We start from the raw sequence: 10,643 nt of genomic DNA, 5'->3' as shown, positions 1-10,643 counted from the left end.
GGTGGCGCGGCGGGGCGGGCATCTGCGAGGGGGCAGAGCGCGGGCCCACCCTGCGCAGCGCCCCGCTCCCCCGAAGCCATTTCTGGGCTATCCCGGCCGCAGGCGGGCACGCAGAGGTGCGTTCTCCTGGCTCTGGTTCTCACTGAAGCGTCACAGTGAGAGACCACAGAAAAAGTGGCTTTTCACCAGAAGGTGCAGACCTGCCCGCGCCGCCCACTTGCAGTTGCTGATGAAGCTTGTAGGCAGCCGTTGTCTAACAGTCGTAGCCTGGAAAATCAGCTGCAAGTACAAGTACAGCTGCAAGGCAAGTACAGTGGAAGAAGGAAGTTTACAGTATGTGGAAGAAGGGGCTGACTGCTTGGGAAGAGTATAAGAACGCTGTCAGGGTATGCAGGGAGGAAACAAGGAAAGCCAAGGCAGCCTTGGAATTAAATCTGGCGAGGGATGTCAAGGCCAATAGGAAGGGTTTCTTTAAGTACATGGGAGGCAAAAGGAAAACTAGGGAAAATGTGGGCCCGTTGTTGAATGAGACAGGTGCCGTGGTGACAGATGATGCAGAGAAGGCGGAGTTGCTGAATGCCTTCTTTGCTTCTGTCTTCACTGTTCGGGCCAGTGCTCGGGAGACCCAGACTTTGCAAGTAACAAAGTCTGGAGGAAGTAAGACTTTCTCTTGGTTGAAGAAGAACAAGTTGAGAACAATTAAGTAAACTGGATACCCACAAGTCCATGGGCCCTGATGGGGTGCACCCGCAAGTGCTGAGGAAGTTGGTGGAAGTCATTGTGGGGCTGTTCTCCATCATCTTTGCTAAGTCCTGGAGAAGAGGTGAGGTGCCTGAGGACTGGAGGAAAGCCAATGTCACTCCAGTCTTCAAAAAGGGCAAGAAGGATGACCCGGGAAACTACAGGCCGGTCAGCCTCACCTCCATCCATGGAAAAATGATGGAACAGCTCATTCTGGGCGTCATCTGCAAGCATCTGGAGGAAAAGAAGGTTATCAGAAGTAGTCAACATGGATTCACCACGGGGAAGTCATGGCTGATGAATCTGATAGCCTTCTATGATGGTGTGACTGGATGGGTGGATGAGGGGAGGGCAGTGGATGTTGTCTACCTTGATTTCAGCAAGGCTTTCGACATTGTCTCCCACATCATCCTCACAGGCAAGCTTAGGAAGTGTGGGTTAGATGAATGGAGAGTGAGGTGGATTGAAAACTGGCTGGCAGCTAGAGCTCAGAGGGTTGTGGTTAGTGGTGCAGAGTATAGTTGGAGGTCAGTAACGAGCAGTGTCCTTCAGGGGTCAGTACTGGGTCCAGTCCTGATCGATATATTCATCAATGACCTGGATGAAGGGACAGAGTGTACCATCAGCAAGTTTGCTGATGACACGAAACCGGGAGGGGTGGCTGACGTGCCGGAAGGCTGTGCTGCCTTACAGCATGACCTGGACAGGCTGGAGAGTTGGGCAGAGAGGAACCTAATGAAATTCAGCAAAAGCAAGTGTAGGGTCTCGCACCTGAGGAGGAATAACCCCATGCACCAGTACAGGTTAGGGGCTGACCTGCTGGAGAGCAGCTCTGTGGAGAAGGACCTGCAAGTCCTGGGGGACAACAGGATGCCCATGAGTCAGCAATGTGCACTGGTGGCCAAGAAGGCAAATGGCATCCTGGGGGGCATCAGGAAAAGTGTGGCCAGCAGGTCGAGGGAGGTCATCCTCCCCTCTACTTTGCCCTGGTGAGGCCACATCTGGAATACTGCATCCAGTTCTGGGCTCCCCAATTCACAAAGGACAGGGAACTGCTGGAGAGGGTCCAGCAAAGGGCTACAAAGGTGATGAGGGGATTGGAACATCTTTCTTATGAGGAAAGGCTGAGGGACTTGGGTCTTTTTAGTCTGGAGAAGAGAAGACTGAGGGGGGAATCTTACCAACGCTTACCAATACTCAAAGGGAGGGTGCTGGGGGGTAGGACCAGTCTTTTTTCAGTGGTGCCCAGTGACAGGACAAGAGGTAACAGGCACATACTTGAACACAGGAAGTTCTGTCTAAATATGAAGAGGGACTTCTTTCCTTTGAGGGTGGCAGAGCACCGGCACAGGCTGCCCAGAGAGGTGGGGGGGGAGTCTCTGACTCTGGAGATATTCCAAACCTGCCTGGACACCGTCCTGTGCAACCTGCTCTGTCTGGGTGCCCCTGCTCTGGCAGGGGGTTGGACTGGATGATCCGCAGAGGTCCCTTCCAACCCTGACCAGTCTGTGATTCTGTGTAATTATGCACCCTATTAACAGTTCCATTGCTTTCTGAGGACTCTTAAATTTAAGAGCTCCTGTGGCAGAAACAGAATAGCAAAGTACTGAGACAAGTTCACAAACAATTAACTTATTCCTTATTTCAATTCTTTTACTCTGTTAATCATCATCTGCAAAAGATTATTCACATCCATATTTGTTCCTGTGCACATCCAAGTCATCTTAACTCACATGCTTTTTGTTCATTTGGCATCACAACACAGGAGGCTGTAGTTTTCTTGTTTACAGAGTTTATAGTCCGTTTTTGGTGTAGAGAATGTGTCAAGAAACAAGACAAAACACAGCCTTTGATATATTTAAATATTTATTTCATAGAGTCACTTTATGTATGAGACAGTAGTTTGATTAACAAGCTGCATCCTGATATATCCACACAGCCTACTGTATTGTCAACACAAGAAACCTTAAAAGAAGCTGGAACACATTGAACAGTTCTGTATTGCCACGCAGGAGAACGTGGTCCTTTTCCCATTAATAAACACCCTACCAGCTTAGAGTATGCTGCCTCTTTGGCACACCTAGCTTAAGGTGACCAGTGACTAGTGTGAAACTTCTGCTACTCACTTTTGCTGCCATCCATACGAAGCGTTGTCATTTTTGACCTGCACTTTGCCACATAATCACTACCCAGTCCATGCTGTCTGTGATCTCTTACAAGAGGCTGCTACCAGTGGAAGAGGAAGAAGAGCTCCAACAGAAGAGTTCAGAATCAGTGTTTGAAGACAAAATTTCATCAAGAGCTCATGAAGTTTCACAGCTTTCTGCTACAGGAGGTTGAAAACACAAACCTAACAAGTGTTTTTAAAAAAAAAGTATTTATATAGATATGAGGAATCCCTAGAGCTATTAATGATGAATCATTAAACCATAGGATGCCTCAGTTCTAGTAAGCGGAAGACCTAATAAAGAAGTACAACATACCACAACCTACTGTTCCACAAGTCCTCCTCCATTTTCTGTAAAAGGCTGTCAGTGTTACCAGTGTACCTGTTATGGAACAGCCACTGTGCTAGCTGGACTTCGATCTGATTCCCTGCAGCATTCTTATTCCCATACCTCATGGTCACCTTAGCAGACATGAAGGAAGGGAGGAATTTAGAATGAGCTGCAGGACTGTAGCAAGTAGCAGTCATCTTGTTTGATCCTCAGTGGAATTAACTAAAAATCACACAGAGAGGACAATGCACACAGGTAAACGCCAAAAGGTTTGTGTTAAAAATAGAGTGCAGGGAAACAGTGTACTTCAGGAGGCTGAGATCTCTGCTAAGTTTCATACTTGAACACACTGCAGGCGTTTGCCTACATTATAGCACTTTTCAAGTGTCAGGAAGTGAAGCAATTAGCTGAAGTCCACAGTACAGCTCAGCACAGCTGTTTAGAACTCTGAGTTTTTTGCTAGGTCTACATTCTAGCCGTTAACCATAGTTCCAGGCCATACAATGTCATTCTACTATTCGCCCCTTAATTCAGCCTCAGACTCTAGCACTAAACCAGCAAGTATTTTCTGAAAAGTTTGTAAGAGTAAACAGTGGTTCTGCAAAGTCATTTTTTTATGCTGTTCTTCATGTCAGGTAAGGATTGCACATGGCCAAAATATGGGCTAACAGAAAAGTAAACATACAGAGCCCCATTTCTTCCACTTTCAGAACTAAGCTTACTTTATTTAAAAAACAGCAGCAGGTGATACTGCTACAGCACTGAACTCCTGCCTTTGTTTGAATGTGCAGTCTGCTTTTAGCAACTGCATGAACTATTTACTGAAACATTAAGAAGTAGAGTAAAAATAAACACTGATCTTGAGCTTAAGGTAATCAAAAGATTATCTGAAGAAGCTGACGTGGAATAACCACAGTCATACAATTAAAGGTCCTCAAATGATACCATCAAAACTTCCTCGGGGCATTACAGCAATGTAGCATTCCTCCTCACTCACAGACAGCAAAAGACTACAGCACAACTTCAGAAACAGGGTGTGTTTCATCAGCCAATGAGCATGCTCTAGCTCATACAACCTGCTGTGGGCAAAGCAGGAGAAATGATTACCATCTAGGCTGGCAAATATTTCTTCAGCATCAAATATCAAGGGAGTAGTCTTGGACCCAGGAGACCACCATCATAATCAACAACTACTGCAATTCAGCTGCTAAGAGAGCCAAGTCTGGCAATCACCTCCATGGGAGGTACACATGGACTACAGGGGAGAATATGCACTGTAAGCAACCCTTATCCCGTCCTGAGTAAGCTTACCCTTAACACAGTGTGTTCCCATGACAAAGCTTTCAGCCTTGTTTACCCTAGTGATTCCACTGTGTTTTCACTAGTGATTCCTGGTGTTTATGAACAAACCCCGTTCCAGGCCACAGGTGGAGTTTTAATATGGCAGGACACAGAAGCTCAAAGACAAGTGAAAACTTCCCCTCTCTTGTCACCATGGGGACTACAGTCTGCTATAGCACTCCAGCTTCAAGACAATGGCCTCTAAAAGCCCCTAACAGTAGTAAGAATGCTATCAGTCCAAATACTGCATTTGCCTAGGAGTCCAAGCACAGATTCACGGGACTGTAGTCATTAAACGAAGAGCCACCAGACAAAAGAACAAGGATTCTTCTTGGAATGTCCCAGGCTGCAGCTGAACAAACCACACCTTCTTGCTTTTGTAGAGTCTGTCTACCTCCTTTGTAGATACCTCTGGTTGTCTCCCAGAAGGGAAAAAACCCAAACAAACCACCAGCCCAAAAAAGTCCACCACAACTTCTGTCTTATGCAAACTAGGTTAGATACAGTTGCCAATGACTGGTCGGGAATTATGACCTCTTCTTAGCAGGGCACCAAATAGTGTCAGGATAGAGCAGACAATGGACAGATTTAAATCTACGAAGAAAAAAATAAAATAAAATATTAGATTGGAATTCTCCATACAAGGAACATACTAGCATTGGATGTACAGCAGTCTAATAGAGGAGAGAGGGTGGGTCTACCTGCCTTTGGCACAGTGACAAGAGCTGGCATGAGAAAATAACCCCATTAATGAGTTTTATCATCTTACAGTTGATAAACATGAACAAGGCAGGGAGATCCTGTTTTAGAAGTGGACTCTCACCGGGTTGGATCTTGCTGAAGGCCAAATGCTCCTCCCACACTCACAACATTGTGTTTGTTCTCAGGGTCCCCGTAACTTAGGGTTACCTGTAAAAGCAAATAAATATTCAGGAATTGTAGCACAAATGCAGAAAAACAGAGTGGGGATAGCAGGATTATTAATGAGATATGAAGAAAGACTCCAAGGATCCTGTCTGATCTGAACCGTTGATTACATCTGAAAAACAGTGGTTAGTTTTCACATTAGCAATACCAGCACTGAATAGTAGCTATCAAATGGACTACTGCAATGTGGGAGAATAAACAAAGGAGCTGAAAGTTGCATTGCCCTGAAGGACAAGATGAGTTACAATTCTAAGCTTTGCAGAGGCATTAATACTGCTAATGTGTGTACCTTCACTGAATAACGTATGTTCATCCTCACCAGACATTGCCTGAAGTCTGCAATAGTAGTGTCTTAGCACAGAGGGAAAATAAAAACATTTGGATGTTAAAATGGCGTGCAAAGGACTGCCATGTGACAAACCTGGCAACAAAATTTAGATCTCTGGAACTCTAAATCAGTGCTATTCATCCACACAGCACTATATTGAGAAATTTTCAGGTGCCAGGTAGAAGACAACTTGTATTTTCTTTCTAATTGTAGATTTCCTGGATTTTTAGGTTAGCTGTTACACTCCCAGGGAAACAATGATCACCAATGACAGGCTGTATTCAGTCTACAGTTAAATTCACTAACATGAAGATTACGTTACGCTGGAATTTGGCCCCAACTAAACATTGCTGCTGCCTAATACAATTGCCAGGAAAATATAACCATGCAGTTTGTAGGGGCAAAACCGCACTCTCATTTTTTCATGGTGCCAAACAGTGAGGCAGACAAAACTGCTGGATGGCCTCATAGCTCCATCTACTGCCCAAGAGTAAAAAGGTATCCCAGCAATTAAAAAACCTAATTTTTCCTAAAACTGTTTGTTTTTCCTGAGAAACGTAGATTAAATTTCTTGAAATTCAGACAAGTTATTCTTTAAAACAATCAAACATTTGACAATGTCTTAGTTATTGAAGAGGTACCTTCTATAGCTGTGACACTAGTCTTTTTGAACAGTGTGAATTAAGACTGAGACTTTGTTAGGCGAAGACAGAAATACTTTCTTACATGTCAGGCAAACTAAATATTGCCTCCTTCTACACCTGCTGCTACTGTGACTTAAGGAAAGTCAGAGTTTAGAAGATGGGCAACACCATATTTAGGCTTAATGTAGCCGAACATGTCAGCTATATCACCTCATTGGTTAGGGTGAAAGTATGCTTTTTACCTAAATGAAGGAATTGGACAAGACACAGCTCCGAGTGAGTCTGCAGACATCGTTCTTTGCTGAAGAGTGTTAAGTCTATGGAGAGTACTCTTTCTGATAAGATTGAGGTGTAATTATAGAATCATAGAATCGCTGAGGTTGGAAGGGACCTTTAAGATCATCAAGTCCAACCATTAACCTACCCTGACAAAACCACTCCTAAACCATGTCCTCAAGTACCACATCTACCCTTTTTTTAAACACCTCCAGGGATGGCGAATCCACCACCTCTCCCTGGGCAGCCTATTCCAATGTTTAATAACCCTTTCAGTGAAAAAAATTTTTCTAATATCCAATCTAAACCTTGTCCGACATAACTTGAACCCATTCACTTGTCACCAGGGAGAAGAGGTCAGCCCCCACCTCTCTACAATCTCCTTTCAGGCAGTTGTAGAGGGTGATAAGGTCTCCCCTCAGCCTCCTCTTCTCCAGGCTAAACAACCCCAGTTCTGTCAGTCGTTCCTCATAAGACTTGTATAAGATATACAAGAAGAGGACATGAGGCTTAGCCCTACCTGCTGCAGCACAGACTCCCCTTGTAGCCTCTGCAGATTTTCCAGGTGGGAATGGAACAACGGGCTGTGCAGCAGCTTTACCTCCAGCAGCCCTTCAATGATGTAGCCAATAGTGCAATCATCAGGAAGACGCACTCTTTCTGCAGTACTGATGAAATTACCCAGGCTGTGAGACAGAGCATAAGAGACAAAATGAAATATGCTTTAAAGCCTACCAACGACATTGATGGAGCTCAGCTAGGACCAGTGTTTACCTGGCCCACGGACTCATCTTCAGGGCAAGACCTCTGCTGATACAGAACCCTGCTCCACCTGTGGCAAACCAGAATTTCACGGTTGTCTTCTGAAAAGCAACAAGAAAAAACACACAGTAGTTACTGATAATCAGCTTTTTCCATTTGGCTGGGCAGGGAAGGGAAGTTGAGATTCTACTGGATATCACACACTGCATTTGAGTCAGAACAAGACTACAGATTAATTCCTATTTCTTTAGGCTGCTGAAAGCCCAGCTAGCTGTTGTCTCAAATGACACTCTCTCCTGGAACTGACAGCAGGTGAACCATCAAGTTAACTGAGGTAGCACACATGAAATGGGAAACTAAAGTCCTGCTCCCACCCAATTCCACCTGTACCCCAGTCATTCTAGCCAAGTGTCACAGCCAGCTCAGTGTTCCTGAGAAAATCAAAGGCACCCCATTAGTCACTTAGCTCCATGTCCAAGGAGACTATTTTGTTGTGTAGTCTTCCCTAAGAAGCTGCTTTGTAACTCGCTTTCTGGCTAGTGGATTGATTTATCTTTAGATCTGTCACTATAGGCCTAGGTCCTGGAGAGGACTCGTCTATGTATCTTGTGACTGAGATATGTTTGCTTCTACTTCTTGGAAACCTAGTAACCACTCAGTATGGGAAATGTCTTACATACCCAGACAGCCTTTGTCACCCACCTGAGTTTGTTTCAAGATGATGACAATGTCATACTGCTCTCAAAACAAACCAACCCCAAACCCCAACCCAAATCCCAACACCCGAACAAAAGGAACACTGCCCCCACAACACCTAAAGGAAGACACAAGGTGTGGAGGCCCTACTCACATCAGTGTGAGCGAAATCACCAATGTACATGAGTAAATGAAGAGAAACAGACATCCACCAGGAGACAAACTCTATTGTACGTATGCATATGAGGTCAGAGCGAAGGTTCATTTAACCCAGCACCCTGTCTCTGAAAATGACCAGTGCCAGGTTCATTGCTTGCAGATTTTTTTTCTGGGGGAATCCTATGAACTCTCAAGGCTTTAAAAGCTTAGAAGGTCAGGATGTCTCTCAGACTAACTGCAAAGTTTGCTTACTGATCCATCACTTTGGACATGGTCAGCTGCTTCGATGGGATGGTCCAGACTCGGTCGCCCCACATAGACATCCTGGCTGTGTGAGAAAGCAGATAAGAGATGCAGGAGAGTCCGAGGGTTCACATAGTTGTCATCGTCCACATGGCAAAACCATCTTCAAACAAAACAAAACAAGAAAGTTACTGCAAAGCAGCAACAGAGAAACGAGTTACGGGTTTAGAGCTGAGTTTTAGTCTTTCAGGCTTGGAGCAGAACACATTTCCCATTGTCCCGAATTTGGAAGCACCCACAGATCCTAATTCTGGAAAGACTAGGAAAGAAATTAATAACCCCCTTTAGATTATCATCCTTTCCACTTTTCAGATGATGCTTGTTTATAAACACTGCCTCATGCTGTGCTCCCTTCCCTATGTTCATCACCACGTTTTAGCTGATACTGCAGTCCTTACCAGTGCAGAGAGGGTTACTCAAGTTTCCTGTGAGCACAGAACTGGAAGAAACAAAGTCAATCAGAACAATGTGTTTCACCTACTTTTGCCCAGATTCCAGGAATTTATCATATTCCACAGACATCTTGCAGCAGAGAGCTTGCCGGGTATGGACAGCAGAACAGTTGGTGTTGATCATATGATCCCCTAGAAAAATTAAAGATCAGCCCTTTCAGGTTTAAGAAGCATGTGTAGTCCAAAAAAAGACTACAAAAGCAGTGCAAATTTGGCACTAATACTATACATCTGAAGTGCATATGGTGCACACATGGAGAGTAAACTGCAGGACAGGCAGGGCTCATGGGTTATGCATATGGCATGCAAGCTGTGGGGTACATAAAAACACGTGAGTGCGGGGTATAGAAATAGTGCCATGAGACTGTACGCAAAGGAAATACCTAATATAACTTCGCCCAGATAAAGTTAAGCTTGCTAACAGGAAGGAAGTGGGTGCAAAGGTGAACCCAGTATTCAGGAAGTTCCAGGCATCTTGTCCAGGTGGTAAGTAGAAACAGCATATTCTCCTGTGAAAGGAGAAGTTTTCTCCATTTTCTTCATCTTAACTTCCCCAATTGCTTGTACAGCATGAAATAAGGACTTCAGGGAAAGTATGACAGAAACAAAACTCAAGTTATAAGACAGCGTATACCTATGCTACACAGCTTACCTGCTTTCAGGCGTAGCTCCTGATCCTCCCAGTCTGTGAATATGAATGTCTGTGGGGGACAAAAATGGTGTGTCCACATTTGAGAATTTCAGAAATTAATTTCAGCTTTGTTCAGTTGCAGTCAGAATTCTGAGTGTCATGTCTTGTTAGTTTATTTCACAGTAGCCACTGGGAGTAGGGTGGGGAGAGGTGGTAGAGAGAACACCAGCAACTTCAGCCCTTGCCTTATTTGACAAGTTTTTGCATTGCAAACCAGAAGAGCCTCATTTTAGTACACCATCCAAGATTTTACTCTCTTCATCTCAGGGTACAGATAACCAATTTCCAGACAGGAATGACTGTCTTTATTGGTAGTACCTCCCTGTGCAACTTCATCTCCTCTCTCTGGCTAGGAGTCATCAACAGCTAAAACGAAAAACGTTAAGTCGGGGTGGAAGGTGCCAGGTGGTAACAGTGTCTTGTCCCAGCTACTGGACAAAATTGCATTAATATGCTTGGAATTCTCAACCAAAGGAACAGATTCTGCACTGTTCTGTGGAAAAACCTAAGTCGCTGAAAGATCAGCTAGTCCAAAATACTGGCCTAGAAGCATCAGCACTAGGGATCTTCTGCTATCTTGTAGTATTTTCCACAGTCATACAAAAGTCAGAAACTCTTTCTGCTTAGACCACGATCCCAGATTGCAAGTAACTTCCTTCATCAATCACGAACCCTTTTGGTGGCAGTTCAGATAAACTATTTAGATAAAGCAGCCTTCCTCATTCTTACAAGGGAAGATGGCTTTAACACACGCAAGGAAAAACTCGGTGGGAAATTGCAGCGGCCGCTGGCCCCCACCGCCAGCGCAGCCTCACCTGTCCCCTC

General features: G+C 44.7%; 2 protein-coding genes across 2 annotated transcripts in view; both read right to left on the bottom strand.

Moving 5' to 3' along the window:
• Positions 1 to 3,364, bottom strand: part of DCXR (dicarbonyl/L-xylulose reductase) — a 6,735-nt gene extending 3,371 nt beyond the window's left edge. The window contains exon 1 of the mRNA XM_009881282.1: positions 3,291 to 3,364. Coding sequence (XP_009879584.1) covers positions 3,291 to 3,364 — 74 coding nt within the window. The remainder of the gene's footprint in view (positions 1 to 3,290) is intronic.
• Positions 3,365 to 4,934: 1,570 nt separating this feature from the next.
• On the bottom strand, positions 4,935 to 10,080 carry RFNG (RFNG O-fucosylpeptide 3-beta-N-acetylglucosaminyltransferase). Its single transcript, XM_009881281.1, has 8 exons — positions 10,072 to 10,080; positions 9,780 to 9,828; positions 9,157 to 9,259; positions 8,625 to 8,778; positions 7,530 to 7,618; positions 7,276 to 7,441; positions 5,404 to 5,489; positions 4,935 to 5,174 (listed from the first exon to the last, which is right to left on the bottom strand). The coding sequence occupies exons 1-8, from the start codon at positions 10,078 to 10,080 to the stop codon at positions 5,108 to 5,110; spliced, it is 723 nt and encodes a 240-aa protein (XP_009879583.1). The 3' UTR covers positions 4,935 to 5,107.
• Positions 10,081 to 10,643: the final 563 nt, after the last annotated feature.

The sequence above is a fragment of the Charadrius vociferus genome, unplaced genomic scaffold (assembly GCF_000708025.1).
Source record: "Charadrius vociferus isolate BGI_N301 unplaced genomic scaffold, ASM70802v2 scaffold373, whole genome shotgun sequence".
Classification (NCBI taxonomy): Eukaryota; Metazoa; Chordata; class Aves; order Charadriiformes; family Charadriidae; genus Charadrius; species Charadrius vociferus.
Note: the sequence above shows the minus strand (reverse complement) of the source record. Positions and strands in the feature narration are given on the sequence as shown.